At 39.0% G+C, this 23255-nt stretch overlaps 2 protein-coding genes across 3 annotated transcripts; one reads left to right on the forward strand and one right to left on the reverse strand.

Moving 5' to 3' along the window:
* Positions 1 to 1677: 1677 nt before the first annotated feature.
* cct4 (chaperonin containing TCP1, subunit 4 (delta)) lies at positions 1678 to 10382 on the reverse strand. The gene is made up of 13 exons (XM_037765864.1): positions 10085 to 10382; positions 8123 to 8175; positions 7946 to 8035; positions 7689 to 7797; positions 6029 to 6293; positions 5637 to 5769; positions 5140 to 5279; positions 4931 to 5027; positions 4192 to 4302; positions 3912 to 4042; positions 2595 to 2829; positions 1997 to 2110; positions 1678 to 1850 (listed from the first exon to the last, which is right to left on the reverse strand). Exons 1-13 carry the CDS (start codon positions 10200 to 10202, stop codon positions 1836 to 1838), a joined length of 1611 nt encoding a protein of 536 aa, XP_037621792.1. The 5' UTR covers positions 10203 to 10382; the 3' UTR covers positions 1678 to 1835.
* Positions 10383 to 12070: 1688 nt separating this feature from the next.
* On the forward strand, positions 12071 to 23177 carry pus10 (pseudouridine synthase 10). 2 transcript variants are annotated; one of them, XM_037765861.1, is made up of 18 exons: positions 12071 to 12216; positions 15813 to 15947; positions 16046 to 16330; positions 16412 to 16498; positions 16911 to 16945; positions 17040 to 17154; positions 17317 to 17378; positions 17616 to 17661; positions 18346 to 18410; positions 18563 to 18648; positions 18722 to 18847; positions 18934 to 18990; positions 19076 to 19152; positions 20446 to 20501; positions 21276 to 21393; positions 21581 to 21723; positions 22038 to 22137; positions 22384 to 23177. In XM_037765861.1, the coding sequence occupies exons 2-18, from the start codon at positions 15822 to 15824 to the stop codon at positions 22420 to 22422; spliced, it is 1623 nt and encodes a 540-aa protein (XP_037621789.1). In that variant the 5' UTR covers positions 12071 to 12216; positions 15813 to 15821; the 3' UTR covers positions 22423 to 23177. The 2 variants fall into 2 exon arrangements, with proteins under 2 accessions (XP_037621789.1, XP_037621791.1); XM_037765863.1 differs by having other exon boundaries at positions 12099 to 12177.
* Positions 23178 to 23255: the final 78 nt, after the last annotated feature.

Here is a 23255-nt window from a genome sequence, read left to right on the forward strand (position 1 = left end):
TGAGATTTTCACGTTTTTTTTATTTATTATAAAGCAGGCTTAAGTCCTATATAAATACTGTGAAAGTATCGAAATTGTGCAACTTTGTTAATAGTCTGTTTATTGTCAATACTGTATATACTGCTCCTATTTTTATACTTCCTTCTATTTAAATGGATCATATTTTGTTACTCTTTGTTTAGCTCTTTTTTACTGTGTTAGATGAAGCATCTTGTTTTTTGCACTATCCCCTTTGCTGCTGTACACTGCAAATTACCTTACTGCGGGACTAATAAAGGAATATCTTATCTTATCTTATCTTAACACTCAATCCACAGGGAAATACACACAGCCCGTATTCAGAAACTCTGCATTTGAAACAAGCTGTCAGGATTTCTGTCCATTTGTGATGTCACGAATATACAATATTTAGACCCTTTACACAATTTTAAACGTAAACATTCTAAATGTGTCCCAGTTTATTTCCTGCTTGCAGTGTATGTGAATGTCATCAGCTGACAGGAAGTACACATGGGCCCAAGCTGTTGCCTAGCAACGCAATTCTGTTGCAATTCAGTCAAAATGCGCTAAAACAGAGTTTTTCAGACAGAGGGTGAATACAGCCATATTCAGGCTGACAGCATGAGGAAAATAAAGGGTTTTTTGAACATTACAGCATGTAAACATGTTCTAGTAGAAACACAAAATACAAGTACGAACCTAAGAATGAGCATAATATGGGACCTTTAAATTAATTAACAATAGCCAACATATCTAGTGATGGAAGAAGTATTCAGATCTTTTGTGGCGATTTACTTTCCAGATGATCCAATTTTTAAATAGTTTATTTAGCTAAAGAAGTGGGAGAATTTTCTCAAACCACAAAGAAACATCCACTGGACAGGAAGGGGGATGAAAAACTGTAATCAGGAATGTAATTAAAGCTGTCAAATAACTTAGTGGAGTAAAAAGTACAATATTTACCTCTGAGATATAGTGTAGTGTACTACACAATTGAAATTTATGGATTTAAAATCTGCAGAATATGTTCAGATCTGTATAACTTTAGAATTCAATAGTGCTAGACTGATTTCAACTGCAGACCACTTCCAATAATAAAACTTCACAATTGCATTTATTAAATTCAGATTTTCAGGCATATTTTTTCCGGCTTATATTGTTTGTGTATATTGTCATAGATTTTAATGCCAATATGGCCTTCCTGGTTAATTGTTTTTTAGCACAAAAGATAAATAATTTTGCCATCATTTTCTTGTGTTATTAATTTTATTGTCAAGGGTTTACTACTCAGACAAGGATCTGTAACATCATGATCATACAGCCTTGTTGGAAAATTAATTGTTCAACAAATAATGAGTACTAACTTGAGTGAATGGTCTAAAACCTGCCAGAATAAACATAAGGAATCTTTTTTTTCCGCTAAAAGCAAAGTTAATTCATGTGGAAAATGTCTGCTGAACTATTTTTTCAGATTCACAGGGGCAAAAACCCCCCCCCCCAAAAAACACCTCTTCCATACTAATGTTAAACTTTAAATCGAGCCATAAAAAAACAGCATTAAGATTAAAAAATCCTATTACTTCTATTCTATTACCATATACTATTCATGACTCTCGAGAGGGCCACAGCCCAGAGGTTTAACTCATTACGAGGCAAAAGAATCACACAGGCAACAGCTGGAGTGTCAACAAAAAAAAGAAGCCTTTATTTATTAAATTATGCAACGTAACAACTACAGCGGAAATCTGAACAGACTGACGTCGACAGAGTCCTCTGATCCCTCGCAGTACGAGCAGGCTTAGTGGACAGAACTCACTGGACAGACTCGCATCTCTTTATCGGGTGTTCACCTGCAACAAAACAGATTTTCACCTCAGACTTAACATGAAATACAATGAACTCGCAATTCAGTAAAAACACAAATATAGACTCAGGGCAGTTGAAAATAAATTCACTTTAAACTATTTGATCCACAGTCTGTGATGTTGAGTCTTACCACGTCGTCGATCTTGAGGATGCTGCGGACAGTCTCTGTGGAAAGGGTCAGAGCACTGATGGAAACCAGTAAAGGCTGCACCACCAGTTCCTCCAGGATGTTGGAGATACCTCCCTGTACCACACACAGACAGACACAGTAAACCAGTCAGTCACATCAGTCTTTATACAGCAAAAACGTATAAATGACAAGAGGATGAACAGCCTTTTGGGAAGTGTGTGGTGGATGTCGGTTAATGCTGCAGCATCATCCCATGTAATTTAGCTTCGGAGATCTCAATGCAGTATTATTATTGCTTTATCACCAGTTAATGTGATATAAATACATCCAAGTATTATTTTCATTATTGATTAATCTGTCAGATTGTTTGGTCTGTGAAATGCCATTAAATATTGATTTAAATAGTGATAATTGCCATCACTGGTTCAAGAGCCCACGGGCAGTGTCTTCAAATCGCTTGTTTTGTCGAAATAACACTGAAACGCAAAGCTATAAAATTTACTATGATTTACTATAATATATATAATCCTCTGTTCTATCCTCACTACATTACTTCATAAACATCAACATGTAATGAAAGGGGAGAAAGACAGCAGACCTTGCGGACGTTTATGCCAGCCATCTTGTCTCCCTGAGCATGCCTGTTGCGCAGCTCAGTCACGGTGGAGATGGGGTTCAGGCCAGCGTTCTCAGCCAGCGTTGAGGGGATCACCTCAAGGGCGTCAGCGTACGCCCGCACGCAGTACGCCTCCATTCCGGCCAGAGTGCGAGAGTACTCTGCCAGACGCACGGCCAGCTCGATCTCTGGAGCGCCGCCACCAGCTATCAGAGCCCTGAGGAGAGGAGGAGGAGGAGGAAGATGAAGAAAGGTTAATAGAAGACATCAATAATTTTACAATATGTCACACTGGAAAGTCAGTTAATTGCTAAAACCTGGGAACATGGCGACATCACTACAACAAAGTCCAATGAGTCAGCAGTCAGATGGTCAGACAGGTAGTAAAACACTTATTTGTGAGGTAAAACTGAGCACACCTGAAATTAACCTATCCCCCAATGCACAGGAAATCTGTGTGTGTGCGCTCGGCTTCGTTAAGTTCAGCAGGTCAAAGTTGAAACGGGAAGTCGGTCTATAAACAGTGTTGGACGTTTACAACGGACAGTTTGGGTAATAATTTTACTGCTAAGCTGCCTTCACATGATAAGAAATTTGCTCTTCACTCACTGCACTGAGCGCAACACTTCAAGCAGTGCGCCACCCTAAGGGTAGCGCTTCCGCCTAGTCGGACAGCACCGCTATCCCCATAGGAAAACAATGGCACATCCAGCGCAGAGCGATTTTACCGCTGATCATGTGTGAGCGGCTTTTGTCTTAATTTTTCTCTTCCAAATAAGTTTGACTAACGTGGAGGTTTGCTTGTTGTTTCTTGACCCGTCAGACATTTTATAGAGGTCACTGTGTTACCATATCTTAGAACTTAACTTTAATAATGATATTATGACTGAAAGAAACGGGACTTATCCTTTAAGAAGTTGACAGATACCTTTCCCAGAATATTTGTGAATTTTCTTGTACATTTAATTTTATGAAAAACAATTGAATTAATTTCCCAATATTCCTGGAATATGTTAAATAATGTATGACTGCTCCCCGGCCAAGATGCTGAGGCAACCAGGAGTCAATTAATGGGGAGCTTTCCACAGTACTGTTCCTCCGTTTCTTACGCTCCTGCAGGATGAACCAATGCAAGAGCGCCTTTGTAGGAGGGAATCCCTGCCTGCACTCTCAACGTCCAAAATATGTGTTTGGATTTTATCTCTATCAGAATCAGGAAGGAGCATTGTGTTTTGTCCTCTCAGCTTAAGTGATCCCTTTTCCATCATGTTTGTAAAATAAAAAAAAGAAATGACCGACCTCTTCTTGACTAGACAGCGGATGACACACAGCGCATCATGGATGGAGCGCTCTGCCTCCTCGATCACCAGCTTGTTGGAGCCCCGAACCACGATGCTCACCGTCTTACCGGGGCTGGCACAGCCTGTGATCTGCAACGGAGCAACACCAAATGTTTACTAGAGGCATTAACGTCACAGTGTCTGGACATGTATGTGAAGTACGATGTGTCATTCATCTGAAAACTGCTCTAATATCAGTCCTGAATCATCTCAGTACAAAGACTCAGACCGGTGTTTACCTTGACCAGCTTGCCGGAGCCATCCAGGTTGACCTCCTCTGCCAGCTCTGCTGTTCCGAGCATCTCTGGAAGGAAGTGGTCGATGTGGGCGATGGGCTTGGTGCCAAGAGTCTGGACGGGAGGGGAGACTTTGTTTTACTTTACTGTCAAACAATGGGTATATTTGCAAAGATATAACAGTATATGGATGAAAAATGTCCTGGTCGCGTATCATTGTTACAGGTTGGAGTTAAACAGTACAAAAATATAATGGGGACACTGACAACAAAAAGTTAAAGGTCATTGAAACTAGGGATGAGTCATGATTTTCAAAAAATATATTTCCCTTGTTTTTACCAGCTAGAGAGGTCCAATAGTTCCCAGTGAATATTGAATAGTATTTTTTCTTGAAATGCCCATCCCTAATCTCAACCCAAATATTTACTCGTTGTCTAAATAGTTTTTTTTAATAAATTTACAATCAAATAACTGCAGAAATATTCGGCAGAGTACACTATGAAGCTCCTTAATGAAGTGGGATAACTTGGAAGCAATTCTTATTTTATCAAAACCAAACAGGCACTCAGGTTTTCCGGCACTGAGGTAGGAGCCAAACTAATGTGACAACATTAGTGTAAAAAAGACTACTATTAATACCAAGATAAAAAGAAACCGATCAGTGCTTCAGAGAGTAATGGAAGGGTCTTAACATCTATAATAACTGAAACAGTGCAGCTGCAAATATTTTGACGAGGCTCACCTTGCAGATGAACTCAATGTCCTCTCTCTCGATCTCCTTCACCACCATGATCTTCATTTTGTTGAGGAAGTGCAGGGCGAGGTCGCTCAGAGCGTCTCTGTCACAGGACACATTGTTGTTAGTATGAAGCATGTTTACTGTCCATATCTATCTAGTCTGATAAGACATGGATACCAGTATCTGTTCTCGTGTTAGCCGTGTTTGAGTACCTGAGGATGGACTTCTGGATGAGCAGCACGTTGCAGCCGGCCTTCTTGATCTGTTTCACCATGTTGAGGATGTAAGCGCGCTCCTCCCGCAGCACGCGGTCCATCTGGGCGTAGTCCGACACCACGATCTGGTTGTCCATCTGCATGCCAAAAAACATACAGCAGGTCAAGAGAGAAAAGGACCACGACAGGAATTTGTCATCTCTGAGAAGAGGAGTTTTAAAAATTGTGAATGCTTCTCCAATTAAAGCTTATAACACATTATATTCTTGAGATACCTTTGATCACTGGGAACATAACACTTATTTTTTTGTTTTGTACGTGTGAAGAATTTTGTATACCAGTGGAAGTCATTGCATTGTTCCTGGTCTCTTTTGTACAAAAAGATAAAGCCTACATCTAAGACACATTTCCCTCAATGTAACATAAAGTACCATTAAAAGCAGACAGAGAAGCTGTCATCGTTCCTCTGAGCTGATATTTATCAGGTGACTCACGTCAGTTTTGGGAGGGGACAAGCAGAACTGGATGAGGCCGATCTTGGCCTTCTCCACACGGGACACGCTGCTGTTGGCCAACCTCTGGGTCAGAACCAGGCCGTCCACCATCTCACAGTCATCAATGGTCCCTCTAAAAACACAACACGAAAGACATAAGGAGGAGAAATAAAGATCAATACTTGGAAGGAGTGGATCTAAAATCTATCTGAAATTTCATGAAATATAAAAGGACTATAAAAAGTCTCAAATGTCCTCCATCATTCATATAAGATTACAATTTAAAAACAACCATAAAATATTAAAATGCATCAAATACAGGTGCAGAATCAAAACAAACTTTGAAAATGATTTGTGATATGGACCAGCTGTTTTCCAGCGCTCACACTCACCCGAGCTTCTTGATGATTTTGATGTCAGTCAGGTCGACGCCGGTGGCGGTGGCTGGGTCGATGACTCTCATGACGGCGTCCACGCTCATGGGCGCCAGCAGGCTGGAGTACTGCGACACCACCTTGGAGCACAGCGATGTGGTGGCGCTGTTGAGCAGCGTCTCGCGGTCGCTCAGCTGCACCGGTCGGCTCATGCCCGTCAGCACCTCCACGCCTTTCTCCACCGCCTTCTGGAAGGACTCAGAGATGATGGTGGGGTGGATACCTGACCAATGGGACAACGTATAAACATTAGTACTGAAACAATTCAACAACAGAGAAGTCCATCTGCAGAAAATTAATCAACAAAAATGTGATTTTTTTCGCTTGATTGTACGAGTCATTTACCAAGTAAAGACGTCAAATATTCTCTAGTTTCTGCTACAAATTAGGGGGATTTGCTGACTTTTTAAGTTTTATATAATTTTAAATTAAACATCTTTGAACTTTGGACTGCTGGTCGAACACAAGCAATACTGAATATGTCAATTGTGATTGCCGTCTTTCAGCTTTCTGACATTTTATAGAAAAAAATATGAATTAGCCACAGGATGAGGCAAAACTCTTCAATTGTGCCCAAAGACTATATTTATTATGATTAGGAAAAATGCCACAACATTTGTTCTGATTGGTCAAAAGTCTTGGAATTCGGTAAAGACAGACTCAGGGCAAGTATCTAACAGCACAACTTTGACATTTTTAGATCACATGAAAAGTCACACTTTTATTAATAGTCTGGATTTTTGACAAATGAGGCAAAACGCTAACATTGTGTTTATTAAATGTTTTCCATGTGAAATATTTTTTACACTGCAGATGTGTGCATATCTTTGATATTCAACTTGTTATGAGTTCACAGATACCAAAGACTTGATTGTGGTCCTTGTAGTTTCTGAGATACAGACATTTTCTTATCATACTATATCTAGTATTTGGGCACTACTTTTTCCCCCCTAAATTATAATGGAGTGTATTGCAAAAACAGTAGACCCATCATGTGCCCAAATACTAGATACAGTATGATAAGAAAAATTCACTTTTCTTTTTTGACCAATTTTGAAAATATCTTCACATTTGTGCTTAAGAAAGCCCAGAGAACACTTCCAAATTAAATTAAAAACTGTCAGTTGCGGGAAAAAATGGTTTAATGACTGTCTGGTCATTGATGCAAACAACAAGTACGTTTTTCCTCTCATGTCCCCACTAGGCACAACCCATTGAACGGTTTGCCTCGGCTTTTCCCACTTTAAAAACTCAGAGGGGTTTTATTTTATTTCAGACATGGAGATGTGCTGCTCTAATTAATTACTGCAAAGTAAGTAAAATGGGCCCTTGACTGAATTTGAACTGAACTTGAAAAATCTACTCTTGACCGCCTATATTTGCATCTTCTTATTTTTAATATGCCAACCTTTCCACTCTTTTCCACCTCCAGTGTTTCCACTTTTTAACGTGTGATAAAAACAGATGAATACTCCCAAAAACAGAATTCATTCTTCTGAAATTTGCTCATTAAAACTGCCAGACCTTCAACATTTCCCCCACTAATCCTCCATGACAAAGCACAATTGCTGAGATAAGCATGTACAATGGCATTAATACATTTGTCTGCAGCTCTTACCTCTCTGCAGCAGCTTGGAGCAGGCGTCCAGCAGCGCTCCAGCAATCACCACCACAGAGGTGGTGCCGTCTCCAGCCTCAATGTCCTGGGCTTTGGATAGTTCGACCAGCTGAAACACACAGACAAACCTATTTCAATCCAGGCTTTTAAAACAACTAAGATTAGTTCATGTTAAAATCCCAATGAGGTTCATTGCAAATTATCTAGGGATCAAGTAAATGAAACACCAGAAGACAGCATCATCTGATGGAGCGTACCATTTTGGCTGCAGGGTGTAGCACCTGCATCTGTTTCAGGATGGTGGCGCCATCGTTGGTAATGGTCACATCACCTTTCTCATCCTGGATCTGAAACAAACAGCACCTGCTTTAGAAACACGTGTATGACACAGGAGCTTGGTGAAGTTAGCCTGAAGCCAAAATGTGTTTACTGACCATCTTGTCCATGCCTTTAGGCCCCAGGCTTGTTCTGATGGCATCTGCAACAGCTGTAAAACAAGCAGATGATAAGTCAGTACGGTGACAAATGTCAAGCATGAGGAACCAAAAACAACAATATCCATTAATGTTTTTTGAGGGTGCTACAACTAATAAAGCAGACACAAAATAACACATCTTTTAATATTAAGGTTGGTCTTGTTCTTCATAGTACACACAGCAAATGTTGCATGTTTATGTTTCAGGATAGTAAAATGAACAAAGCACATAAATAATTCACAAGCAAGACCAACCAAAGTCTCAGCTAAAACGAAAATCAAGCCGTCAAAATCCATTTTCAACATTACCCATTAAAGCAAAGTGATGCACCTTCGCTACACAAACCCAAAAAATGTTATACCCTTTACAACCCTATTGGCTTGACGTCTAATATTGACCACCTGGAGATCAACGATACCTCCCTCTCATGCCCTCTGGATAAGTGATATCCTACATTTTATCAGATTGGAAAAGACTTGGCTTTTGGCTTGGTGGTTTATGCAATCAATTGGATGACATTTGGGGTCCTTTTTCTGATATATATAGAGTTGAATTCCCTCAGTGAGCTTAGTATTTGAAAGGGTGATGGTTGAGTATCTATTGTGGTGTGTTAGTGTTTTACTTTTCCTGCTTGTGTCTGTATTGTTATAAAATGTTAATCTGCAACAACTTAACCTGTGACACATTGTTCTAATTGTATGTACATATGTGCCCAAATCACTGCATGATTATTGCATGTTGAAATGTCCAATAAACAAAGTAAAAACAACAACAAAGTGATGAACGGCAGACTACTTTCATAAGCTTTTAATTGAGATACACATTTTTAGTTCTCCATCCTTTGCATTTTAGCTTCTGGCCATATATAGTATGCAGCACTTTGGGCCACTGAGCTAGCTAAAGCTGAGATTGTGTTGAGTCATGGGGAGCATCTTGCAGAGAGAGAGAACATCACACCAGACTCTTCCTATAAAGAGTCTGGTGTGATTTTCTCTGGTGCAAGACATACGAATGTCTTGAATCAAAAATGTTGTTGCATGCTGCCTACTACTCACTGATAGCTTTTTTTATACGGAAGCACCCCAATGAAATTATGAAATTTCAGTACAATAAGTAATTTCTGGTGCATGTCATATATGCTGAATAGAAGAAGGGATTTTGAATTAATAAATACCACTTTAGTTTTGTAGTAACCATGGTATATACCTTTAACACGGAGTAAAGCTGTTAAATACGCACTTTTGTTAATGAGATTTGGCACCAGGCAGAAGAAGCTAATGCCCTGCCCACAGCTATGAGTCTGGACTGAGTTGTGACGTTTTGTTGCGGATATTAGGCGTTTCAAATACCATAATAAATAAGTTTTTAGTTGAGATACACAGTTATATTCCTCCATCCTTTGCATCTTAGCTTCTGGCCATATATAGTATGCATCACTTTGGGCCACTGAGCTAGCTAAAGCTGAGATTGTGTGGAGTCATGATGAGCATCTTGCAGAGAGAGAGAGAACATCACACCAGACTCTTTGTATGTCTTCCATCAAAGATGCTGTCTCGTGCTGCATGCTACTCACTGACAGAAGCTCTTTTTTTAAGGAAGCACCACAATGAAATTATGAAATTTCAGTACAGTAAGTCATTTCTGGTGCATGTCATATATGCCGAATAGAAAAGGGGACTTTGATTTAATAACTACATCTTTAGTTTTGTAGTTATCATGGTGTATCCCTTTATCACGGAGTAAAGCTGTTCAATTAGCTCTTTTTCTAATGAGGTCTGGCTGCAGGCAGGAGAAGCTAATGACCATGAATAACGGTGCCCCGCCCCGCCCAGCACACTGCTATCATCCTGGACTGAGTTGTGACGTTTAGTTGCAGGTATATTAAACCGTTTCAAACGCCTTGTGAACAGTTTACCGTACCTTTAGCAGCAGAGATGTTGCTGAAGCGGATCTGGGCCGGCTTGTCGCGGTCCACGTACATCCCTCCTTTGTGTCGCCCCATGTTTGAGACTCTCGGTGCCGCCATTAACTCTGGCATCTACACTTGATAATCGATGGAGAATGTTAAGGGAAGTTTTCTGAACGGGCCTGATGCGGTTCCGGGGCTGAAACACCGCAGTTCGGTGTCGGATGGACTCAGATGAAAAGTGTCTCCACCCGGTAACCGACAGAACCTTCTAGAGAGAGCCGGTTGCTGCGGAGAGAGGAAGTACCCGGATGTTAAACTGCCGGGATATGACGTATCCAGACAGTACGCGTCGATCACCGATGTGACTAAATTCATTCATTTTTTAAAACATCTTTTTTTCAATATTATATTTATTGTTTTTTTGTTCATTTTGAAACAACAGAACAAACATTCACAAACGTCCCCAGTAATAACATTCTCGGTACAAAGAAACTTAACAAGCCTAATATTAATAAAAAAATAAGCCAGTATAGATACAGGAAAAACATAATATATACAAAAATAGATATATAAGTAAAAATAATATACACAAGTAAAAGAAATAAAATTTAAAACAATAAAATAAAATAAAATCTATTTATATATACATATATATATATACTGTATACATATATACCTACATACACATATACGCACACAAAAACACATATACGTATAATCAATTAAAAAATAATCAGTGTACAATTCAGTCATCATCCTATTCTATCTCCCTATCCACAATCATCCTGCTCCAGCAATGATGCTCCTGTGCAATATGCTGCCTTCCACTGAGTAATTGTCTGAAATATATTAATTATTTATTTTTTAAAATATTTTTGAGAGGTACAAATTCTTTTGATGGTCATGGAGCATATATACTGTATATTTGTATTGTGGGGGTATCGTTCCTATGCAGAGGGTAGTTTAGTTTATTTATTGACTACACTGAGGGCATTTTATATTTTAATAATGTATTTATTTATTGTGTTGAGTTGAATGTGCTACTTATTTTGTACTGTCATTACCATGTGCCTTTTCTACCTTTTTTCTTTTCTTAAAGGGGCTGTTTGTAACAGCGCGCGCGTTCTCACTCAGCTCGCTCCACCTGTAGACGTGAACGCGCGCTCCCTACACACTGCAGAAGAGTTAGTTTAGCTCTGAGAATATCTAGTGAATGTACAGTGGACGTTTGTGCAGAAATAAATGCTGCAGCTTCACCAGACCAATAGAGGTTTTCCGTGTCTTGTGAAGGGACGGGGCTCTGCAGCGAGAAACATTGTCATCTCGTTACCGACCGGGTGCCGGTGTCTCCCTGTTCACTCCGGCTGCGGGCGGAGGGAGACGAGTTTCTCGCTGCAAAGCCCCGCTGCCTCAGCCTGCGCTAAGGCAGGAGAAGCAAACACAGTATCAGCAGTGATTCATGGAGAGACCTCCGTCTGGTCAGCTAGCATTACTGCCAAGCAGCTGAAATATAGAATGATATTGTGGTTTTAGCTGACGTGCGTCGCCTCACTGTGTTGAGCGATGTTCGTTCATGTCTATGTAGAGCGAGCACAAGCACGAGCCCGACGCTGACTTTCGTTGATTTCACGGCCACAGGTGTCGCTGTTAAGAAGCATTTCTGAAAGTACAAATAGTCCCTTTAAAGCTGACTCGGTGTAAACTGCTCAGAATTCCAATGTACTTATATTAGGTGCAAATGGCAAATAAAACTCTTGAATCTTGAATCTTGAATATAATCAATTAAAAAAAATCAGTGTACAGTTCAGTCATCATCCTATTCTATCTCCCTATCCACAATCATCCTGCTCCAGCACTGATACATTTTTTAAACATTTAAAACATGTAACTGTTTGTAGAGATGATACATTATAATGTGCTAAATGATCAAAGACTGATTAGTTGTATTCCTCTGCATTGTTCCTGAAGCTGAAAGTTTCTCATTAAGTTAAAGAAAAGCTGATCTGGGGTTGATTAGCTTTGTCTGTTGTAGCTGAACTAGCATGGAGGAAGCATATTTAGATGGACTATGCTAACAAGTAACTGAACCACTGTCTTGTTTTAGGTGCTTTATATCGTCGTGAATCTACCTCTTCTGTGTCCGGTAGGTTTATGTGGAGTGTTAGGTTGTTTAGCAGCTGCTCACTCTGTTGTTTGCGTTCACAGCCTCTCTTAAGAGCTCAGTGTTAGCTCAGTTAGCTTAGCAGAGTCTGGAGAGCAGACCAGCATGCTCTCTCTCTTGTTTTGAGCCTCTCTGACATGATGCTGATTATCTACATCATGTACCCAAACTACTGCTGGCAAGTCTGTAATCTGCTGCCACTAAAGCTTAATTGGGACCAGTCAGATCTCTGAGAAGAATACTCTATATATACTATAGATATATACTATAGATATATACTACTCTATTTATACTACTCTATATATACTATAGATATATACTACTCTATATATACTATAGATATATACTACTCTATATATATACTATAGATATATACTACTCTATTTATACTATAGATATATACTACTCTATTTATACTACTCTATATATACTATAGATATATACTATAGATATATACTACTCTATATATACTATAGATATATACTACTCTATTTATACTATAGATATATACTACTCTATTTATACTACTCTATATATACTATAGATATATACTACTCTATATATACTATAGATATATACTACTCTATATATACTAAAGATATATACTACTCTATATATACTATAGATATATACTACTCTATTTATACTATAGATATATACTACTCTATTTATACTATAGATATATACTACTCTATTTATACTATAGATATATACTACTCTATATATACTATAGATATATACTACTCTATATATACTATAGATATATACTACTCTATATATACTATAGATATATACTACTCTATATATACTATAGATATATACTACTCTATTTATACTATAGATATATACTACTCTATTTATACTATAGATATATACTACTCTATTTATACTATAGATATATACTACTCTATTTATACTATAGCTATATACTACTCTATATATACTATAGATATATACTACTCTATATATACTATAGATATATACTACTCTATATATACTATAGATATATACTACTCTATATATACTATAGATATATATTACTCTATATATACTATAGATATATACTACTCTATTTATACTATAGATATATACTACTCTATATATACTATAGATATATACTACTCTATTTATACTATAGATATATACTACTCTATATACTATAGATATATACTACTCTATTTATACTATAGATATATACTACTCTATATATACTATAGATATATACTATAGATATATACTATAGATATATACTACTCTATATATACTATAGATATATACTACTCTATTTATACTATAGATATATACTACTCTATTTATACTATAGATATATACTACTCTATTTATACTATAGATATATACTACTCTATTTATACTATAGATATATACTACTCTATATATACTATAGATATATACTACTCTATTTATACTATAGATATATACTACTCTATATATACTATAGATATATACTAATCTATATACTTTTTTACTGCCTTTTTACTAACATGTTTTTGCACTATGGAACTGTGATGCTGGAAACTAGAATTTCCCTCGGGATTAATAAATTTACTATCTATCTAGATAGTATCTATCTATCTATCTTTAGGTTGAAGAAAGTCCTCTTTACTAATATGTTATTTTGTTTTGCAAATGAAGAACAAAACACTGTACAATGGTTCAACCACACTGACAACTGAAAGGGCAGAAAGAGACAAAGATCCCAGAGTAACAGTTGAAGAAGAATAGAAATCACCAGTCATTGGTAAAAGAAACTAGAAGCTTAGCCTCAAAATGTGTGTAGATTTGAACAGGAACAAGATTCACGATTCAAGATTCAAGATCTTTATTGTCATTGTGTAATACAACGAAATTAGATTGTGACAATCCAATAGGTGCTAATGAAAAGATAATACAATAAAAAAAGAGATAGTGCAATATAAATATAAAAAATATAAAGGATAATACAATATAAAATATAAAAACACAGTATGTATATTGATGAGATGACAGTTTTGCCAGATTATTGCACAAAGTGTCAGTCAGATAATTATATAATTATTGCACAGAGTGATCAGCATGTTATTGCACATATCATAGGTTCCTGTCACTGTCAAGTGGACAATAATGCAGCCTATAACAAGCTGGAATTAACAGGCAACGCGTTGCTTTAACAAAGCTCTTCTTCAAACTTCACAATAGGAACAGAGGGTTAGTCTACGGTTAGCAGCACTATTGGATCTGGATCAGGGAATATCAACTGAAGGCAGGGACAGATACATCATTTACTGGTAATGCACCATGATGAATATCACCACCACCTTTCATTTAAATTCAGCCATACCGTTGGGTAATCAATTGATTTTTTTCCTAACTGATTTAACCTGTAAAATGTTAAAAAATAATGGCACTTGACCATCACATCAAGGACTTTTTCAAGTTAACTCAATTTTATTTGTATAGCCCCAAATCACAAATCACAAATTTGCCTCAGGGGGCTTTACAAACCGTACAGTATACGACACCCTCTGTCCTTTACAATACGACCCTCTCATCAGATGAGGAAAAACATAACTAAAAAAACCTTTTTAACAGGGAAAAAAATGGAAGAAACCTCAGAAAGAGCAAGAGAGGAGGGATCCCCTTTCCAGGACGGACAGACACGCAATAGGTGTCGTGTTTACAGAGTAACAACATAATGAAAATACAACATATACAATCCATATGACAAACATTGATAGATATATTGTGAATATACTGTATGTGAGAAGGTGGATCCAGGAGGATGTCAAGCAGCTTCCAGGCGTCGCCAAACAGATAGAGCCTGAGCAACACGACCTCCTCTCAACCATGGAACCTAGAGAGAGGACCAGATTTTTGTTTTTAGTTCATAGTTGGTAATGTAAACGTATGTTTTCAATGCCAATAAGCCCTTTTGGACTGAATTCCAAATCGAGGGGTCAAAAGGACAGAGAGGGCCTCTGTCCTTTTGCAAACGATTATTTTCTCACACACTATGAACATTTTTTAACGTTAATATGATCATTCGTATAGCTGGATGTATGTTTGATTCTGAAAGCATTATTTCCTGAGGCAAATTTGTGATATTGGGCTATAAATAAAATTGACTTGACTTGACTTCAAATTCATCCAAGTTCCAAGAACCTGAAATGATGTCTTAAGACTAGTTTACATGTCTGAAAACTTTTAATTTACAACAAAGATAATGAGAAAAGTTCTAAATCCTCACATTTGGGAAGGTTGAACAGGATTTTGTTTACTTGAAAAGTGGTTCATGACCGAAGAAAGTTAATTTGAGCACCTGTCCTGTGGCTAATGAAGCAACTGTTCATTGTAGCTGTAGCTCAGTGGCTTCTGCATTTCGTAGTGTTCTTGAGCAAGACACTGAACCTCAAGTTGCTCTCTAGGTGCTTTCCAGCAGCCCACTGCTCCTACAATGCTTAGGATGGGTTAAATGCAGAGGTCAAGTTTCATGTACAGTATGTACCTGTATGTACAGTATATGATGAATGTAATGAAGTACGTTTGAAGTTTTTCCTAATGAACGACTCTGTCTCCTGCAGCCTGGAGTCATGCTGCCGCTGAAGGAGAAGGATAAACCCATCGTCCAGAAGCTGCTGTCGGCCGGCTGCTGCGCTCGCTGCGTCCTCAGGTTCTGCTGTGTGAGCGTCCAGGCTGCCTACAGAAAACCCCAACAGGTGAGACTCACCTTCTGTGTTCAATTATAAATGTTTTAAAACTGCTGTTAATGCCAGTCATATACTGATCCATCATGTATTGTGTCATTCCTCTTCAGGATACACTCAAGGAACTTCAAGCTTTCATCAGCAACACAGAGAACAGCAAATCCCAAGAATCAGCAGCTGCACAGTCCACAGAAGAAAACAACAAATCCCATGATGCAGCAGTATCAGAAGCACCTGAAGACCCACCGAGTAAAAGAGCGAAACTGGATCCCAGTGGGACCGGCGCCCTGTCAGAGGAAGACGCTGCAGTCAAACTGAAGGATGAAGAGTCGAGAGTGTGTGTGGTCTGTTTGGGGATCCTACAGGAACTCTGTGGCACGACTCATGCCGTAAAGGTGTGTGTGCTGTAAAATACTGTGGTGACAGATTGTGTCATTGGTGCAGATGAACTTGATGTTTTGTTTTTGTGTTCACAGATAGCGGAGACAGTGAAGGCAGGAAAGTACGAGTTTGACACCCTGGTGCTGTCTGTGTCTCTGCCTGCTCAGCTGTGTGTCCGCGAGGTCAGTCTCTCTCTGTGTGTGTGATGTCATTCATCCAGTGGTGGAAGAAGTACTCTATTCTTTACTTATCCTGCTTGGTATCAAAAGTAAAAGTACTCATTATGCTGAATGGCTCCTCTCAATGTGGTATATGATTATAGAATAACACCAGCACACCACTGAATTTAGCAGGTAGTGTTGTAATGTCTGTTGATCATCTTCCAATTAATTGATTAATCATCTGTGCATTAAAATGCCAGTAAATTGTGAAAAATGGCAATCACAAGCTCCCAGAGTTCAATGTGACGTCTTCAAATAGTTTGTTTTGTTTGACCATCGGTCCAAAAGACAAAGATATTCAGTTAACAAAGATGTGAAACTGAGGAAATCTGTGTCCCTGTTGATGGGTGTGTTTTATTTCATAATCCTGCAGCACTCCTGTTGGCTTCATGTGAAGAAGGAAATGAGGTAAATAACGTTTTAAACATCACTGCATGTTCAGTCTGTTGTCAGGTAGAATCACTCAATTAAAGTCACGATTAACTCCTGTTTACTCACTCAGAGAGAAGAGTATGGCAGTCGACAAGGACGACCTCATCCAGGTGAAGGAGGCCTTCAAGTGGGTCATCCAGGGCCTGGTCGCCAAGGAGCTGGGGGGCGTTGCCGTGGTTACCCGGGTAGGCGAGAAAAATTCAGTCAAGATGATTTAAGGAATATGTTTTATACAACCGTTCACAAACTTGACTTTATGAATTAAGATTTTAAAAAACATTTAATTTCTCTTTTCTCACTCTGACGTGACAAATTATGTGGAGCTGACTTTCTGTTTTTTTTTTCAGAGTTTGTTCGAGGTCAGCGTGGGGTTCACTCACCCAGAGACGGACGCTGACTGCCACTTCCTGTGAGTCCTGATATCTCTGAAGATCTACAGAAAGCTGTTTCTAACTTTAGATTAATGTAAAAGCAGAATTCAAGTTATCGATCATCACCTTTTAATAATAACCAGGTCAAAGGTCAGAACCACAGTTCATGTCATAGACATTTGTGTTTGCCTCAGACGTGAAGTTTTCAAGGAGAGGATGAACGAGAGGAGTTACCTCTAAGCTGTGAAACTGAATGTTTTCTGTCCTTCTCACAGAGCAACAACATGTGCTGACTGCTTCAGACCCACCAAGAACAAACAGGTGAGGAAGCAACACAGTGAAGGTGTTATAGAGTTGTTTGGTAACAGAGCTGGCCCTAGACATAGGCATTATAGGCGAATGCTAGGGGTGCCATCCATCCACAGGGGTCCAAATGAGAGAAGAGAAAAAATTGAAAATGTATTGTTTGTTTACTATTTTGTACCCATACTATTTTAATGCTGTTATTTCGAAATACAGTATTACCAAAAGAAATCACACAACAACATAACTACGTAGCCTATTAATAAGCCAGAGTGCTACTAGCTTTCTTTGGACGATAGTAACGTTCACTAATTTAATAAATAGCTAGAGTACTCCAACCTTAAAGGACCAGTGTGTAACAATTGGGGGGGGATCTATAGGCAGAAATGGAATATAATATTAATAAGTATGTTTTCTTTAGCATATAAATCACCTGAAACTAAGAATCATGTTTTTGTTATCTTATAATGAGCAGTTTATATCTACATAGGGAGCGGGTCCTCTTCACGGAGTCCGCCACGTTGCACCGCCATGTTTCTAGAGTAGCCCAGAACGGAAAAAAAAAAAAATAATTACAGGAATAGTTGGACATTTTGTGAAATAGGCTTATTGGTTTTCTTATCTAGAGTTAGAGGAGACGGTTAGCTTAGCTTTATTATAGGACTAATAAAAACATTGTGCATCTTTTTTCTCTTTGAGCAGTCGGTGTTCACCAGGATGGCCGTGGTCAAAGCTCTGGAAAAGATATCTGACGCCATATTCCTAAAGTAAGCATCACCTTTACAGATGCAGCCACCTAGAATCTCCCCTCCCAGCCGACTTCCAGCCGATTGCCAGCCAGTTCCCAGCTTGTATATCTCAGTTCTCAGTGCTGTTTGAAGTACTGTTTGAAATGATTATTGTTGATTTTATTTTTCAGACATTACGCTTGTCCACCAGCGCAGCCGACCAGCAGTTGCAGCCCTCAGGACGTCCAGTGTCTCCACATGTCTGTCTTTATCGCAGGTATTGTTTGTTGTCTAAATTCAGAATCAAAACTAGGTCTGTTGTCCGTCCTGATGATCTTATTGTTGTCCAGGGAGGTACAACAAGTTCTCCCGCAGTCTGCCTCAGACTCCCTGGGTGATCGATGGAGAGAGGAGGATGGAGTCGTCGGTGGAGGAGCTGATTGCAGCGCACGTCCTGTCGTCCTTCATAGCCGACGGTGAGTCCACACTCTGATGGCTACAGCTGAAGTACAGTGTTGGATGATGATGATGGTGATAATCTCCCTTTTCTCTTTTGTTACAGGATTTAATTTCTCCTCGTCTGGCAGGGAGGATGTGGATGTCCGGACTCTTGGAAACGGTGAGACACATTTTTTTTTTTTTTAAAGCTGCACCTTAAGTGTGAAGAATGTGTTTTTAATTTTCTGTTTTGGTTTAACTGGCAGGTCGTCCGTTTGCGATGGAGCTGCTGAATCCTCACAGATCCAGATTGAGCAAAGTGGAGATGAAGCAGCTGCAGGAGGTTGTCTTCATCAACTCACTGCCAAACCATATCCCCATTCACCTCACAGACTTCATATAAAACAATTTGCGTTGATGCTCACTTAGGGAAAGTTAACACTTATTTCCTGAGCAAAACATCCCAACAACTACAGCCAGAGTCCGGTCATGTTTTTTTGTTTTACTTGCAGCCATAAAGATCTTGAGAAGGTAGATATCACAGTTTCATCCATCTATTTTATGCTGCTGATCTGGGGCCGGGTCGCGGTGGCAGCAGGCTAAGCAAGGTAGTCCAGACCAGGGTCATTATAGTAAACTAAAACTGAAACTAAAAAGAAAATAAGCAGTGAAAAATATTGTTGATTAAGAAAAACTATATCCTTTAAGAAAAACTAAACTATAAATATATTTCCTGATTAAAAAACTAATAAAAATGAACATAAATTCATTTCAGTTTTAGTTTTTTAGTTGCAAAAAAAAAGGGGACAGCATGAATTTACGTCAACTCCTGTGACATTGAACCACAGGAATTGAATGAACTTGACCTTCCAGGATATGCCGCTATGCAACAATTGCTTCACATCAGACACTAAAGTAGCGCCAAGATTAAACATTATGACCATTTCTACACAGTTCTTCAACCCTTATTTTGTATGTATATGTAGCTACATAAAACTGAAACTAAAATAAGCAAACGCTCTCAAACTAACTAAAAATAAAATAAAACTGAAAAGTAAACTAAACTAAAATAAAAACAAATTGAAATTCAAAACTAATATTACCTTGGTCCAGACGTCCCACTCCCCAGCAGCTTTTTCCAGCTCCTCCTGGGGGATCCAGAGGCGTTCCCAAACCAGATGAGATACATAATCTCTCCAGCGTGTTCTGGGTCTACCCCGGGGTCTCCTACCAGTTTGACATGCTCAGAAAACCTCCTAAGGAAGGCGACCAGGAGACATCCTGATTAGATCCCAGAACCAACTCAACTGGCTCCTTTCGATGCGAGGTTGCAGCGGCTTTACTCCAATGTATAAGCTCCTTAAGGCATATCTTCAAAATACAGAGAGAGAAACAAAACATCAATAATCAACTCAATACAAAATGCTGAATATGTGGACAAGACCAGAATATTTGTGCATGCTCCATCAGTGTTGATTTTGGTTATTCTTATGCACAAGAGGAAGTCTAAAAGGATGACGATGAATTATAGGAACGGTTACAAAGCCACCGAAAACACTATGATGCAGTGTTTATATCCTCACATGTTCTTTACGACCACTAACCTTATTTTTGTTTTGTTTTGTTTTGTTTTTAGACCATCAACAAGTCTTCAGACAAAATCAGGGTGAGAGACCTGCAGATTGTGTCCAGGTGAGAGAATATGAAACGTCCATAGTTATCGAGATTAATTTCAAATTAATTGCACATTTTTTATCTGTTCAAAATGCTTCTTAAAGGGAGATTTGTCAAGTATTTAATACTCTTATCAACATGGGAGCGAGCAAATATGCTGCTTATTGCAAGTGTATGTATATATTTATTATTGGAAATCAATTAACAACACAAAACAATGACAAATATTGTCCAGAAACCCTCACAGGTACTGCATTTAGCATAAAAAATATGCTGAAATCATAACATGGCAAACTCAAGCCCAACAGGCAACAACAGCTGTCAGTGTTTCAGTGTGCTGACTTGACTATGACTTGTCCCAAACTGCATGTGATTATCATAAAGTGGGCATGTCTGTAAAGGGGAGACTCGTGGGTACCCATAGAACCCATTTACATTCACATATCTTAAGGTCAGAGGTCAAGGGACCCCTTTGAAAATGGCCATGCCAGTTTTTCCTTGCCAAAATTTAGCGCAAGTTTGGAGCGGTATTTATCCTCCTTCGTGACAAGCTAGTATGACATGGTTGCTACCAATGGATTCCTTAGGTTTTATACGATACTAGTATCTTCACTATGGCTTTAAAACTGAGCCTGATACAACCTCCGAAATTTGCGTAAAAAAACTTGTTATTGTCGCGTTATCTTTTGACAGCCCTAGTTAAAAAATAACCAAACTAAACTGCACCTGCTTTTTTAAATATCTAACAATAAATGAATATAACAGACAGCTGACAGTTCTGTTAAACTTCAGGGAGGCTATGAGTCGAATGAAGGAGGGAGAGGAGGAGAAAACCAAGTCATACACAGCGCTCATCTGGACCCAGAAACCCATTAAGAGTGAAGACATCGCCTTCATCGATGACATCAAGGTCACTGCAACACGCACGCACACACACACACGCACGCACGCACACACACTCTGTCATATCAGTTTGTCTGTATAGCCAAGAGATATTTAAAGATATTCAGTTTTGTGATTTGTGACTCCAGTTGTATGAAGGATGAAGATTATAATCTAAAATAAACAGTCTGGCTGTTGCTGTGTATCCCGTCCAGGATCTAACGCTGGACCAGAAGACCCCTCTGAGGGTTTTGCACCGACGGGCGCTGGCCGTCCGTCAGCGAGTCGTCCACAGTATGAACACCCGCTTCCTGGACTCTCATCACTTCTACCTGGGGCTGAAAACACAGGCCGGGACGTATCCTCACATGTATTAGTGTTTGTGATAAAAACTGAATAGTAGAATATTCTATAGTCAGTAGGCTCGTAGCAGAGAGAGTGCAGGTTCAGAATATGTTAGTCTAGTCTGCCTGACTCATTGATCCTTTATCTGACTCAGGATTGTTCCAGTTAGAATCTATAATAATAATAATAATAATTATTAATAATAATCAGTAGTACAAGTACTACAGATAGTACTGGTAGTAGTACATATTTGAGCTACTTGTACATTACTTGAGTATTTCCATTGAACCCTGAGTTCACAAAGTGCTCCTGAACGTCAGCCAACAGTTACATCAAAGAGTTCGTCCACGGAGACTTTGGTCGCACTAAACCCAACCTGTGTATCCTGCTGAAGAGCGATACGGACATCCTGGAGCTCGACGTGGAGGTGAGATGAAGCAATAACATCATAATCTGAGAATATCATCCATTCAGATGATAAACACATGAAAGAACTGCAGCAGAGTGTGTCTCTTTATATGTTAGAGGTATATTCATCTGAATAAATCTTTATTATTATTATTATGTTCTTCCGTTCTTTTAAACAAAAAACAAACATTTAAATGTGCTCTTTGTTGATCCCTACCTGTAGATGTTGAATATCAGCCGTCTGTCTTTGTGTTTCCTCTCTCAGTCTGTGGACGTGGACTGGCCTCCGTCCATCCCAGAGTGAACGCTGCCTCGCCTCACTGCCGCCGGCCTCGTCCTGTTTCTGAGCAGTGAGACCGAACCGGTTCTGTCAGCAGCAGGTGTGGATCCTGTTTGGGAGCGCGACACCAAACCATGGACCCGGTTCAGAGCGTCTGAGACTGAAAACATGACGGTGTGGAGGAAACCTCCAGTCACACAGTCCTGCTGGCTGCTTTGTGAAGCCTGGTCTGTTAATGTTTTGGTCCTCGCTGATCAAAACTTAGGTGACTGTATCTTCATTTGTATCACAGAGAAAATGTTCAGTAACACTTTCTAGTGGTCTATTTCTGTTAGTTATATCTGTAACAAGTTATTCTATAGCCATGATAGCAGCCTTGTAAACCTGCATTACTCATTACATGCCAGATTTTATTTGAGTTTTGATCGTACGGCGTCGTCTCCAGTTTGTCCTGATGGAGGCACCAGAGGGAAGGTCATAAATCAAAGGGGTTTCTTCTCTGTACGGTGGTCTTATTAGAATAGCTCAGACTCAGCTTCAGCTGAGTTTAATTTCGCTTCTTTTGAGATCAGCCAATTAGACTGTTATCTGGTGGTTATCAGCCTCATAGATGTGGGTCAGAAGGGCCCTGCTACACCCAATATTAGGTTTTATCATCTATTCACATGGACCAGTGGTTCCTGTTTTCCTTGAAGCCCCCCCGACGTCATCACCCTAAAAAAAATTACAAATCCTTGAACTGAATCTTCAGTTTGAATAAATTGATTCAGTTTATTAAATGAGTTAGTCTTTTTTTTCAAATTAAATCAACTTGTTAGTTTTGTCAACATAAATAAAGTGATGACATCTTGACAGAT

This window comes from Sebastes umbrosus, chromosome 3 (assembly GCF_015220745.1).
Source record: "Sebastes umbrosus isolate fSebUmb1 chromosome 3, fSebUmb1.pri, whole genome shotgun sequence".
NCBI classification, from domain to species: Eukaryota; Metazoa; Chordata; class Actinopteri; order Perciformes; family Sebastidae; genus Sebastes; species Sebastes umbrosus.

Excerpts from the sequence above, each read along its gene's own strand:
- pus10 (XM_037765861.1), top strand. The coding sequence starts at position 15,822 with ATGCTGCCGCTGAAGGAGAAGGATAAACCCATCGTCCAGAAGCTGCTG. Across the intron at positions 18,411-18,562 it reads TCTGACGCCATATTCCTAAA|ACATTACGCTTGTCCACCAG; the intron begins GTAAGCATCACC and ends TTTATTTTTCAG. Across the intron at positions 18,991-19,075 it reads TGTCCGGACTCTTGGAAACG|GTCGTCCGTTTGCGATGGAG; the intron begins GTGAGACACATT and ends TTTAACTGGCAG.
- cct4 (XM_037765864.1), bottom strand. The coding sequence starts at position 10,202 with ATGCCAGAGTTAATGGCGGCACCGAGAGTCTCAAACATGGGGCGACAC. Across the intron at positions 8,176-10,084 it reads CAACATCTCTGCTGCTAAAG|CTGTTGCAGATGCCATCAGA; the intron begins GTACGGTAAACT and ends CTTGTTTTACAG. Across the intron at positions 6,294-7,688 it reads CTCCAAGCTGCTGCAGAGAG|GTATCCACCCCACCATCATC; the intron begins GTAAGAGCTGCA and ends CCCATTGGTCAG.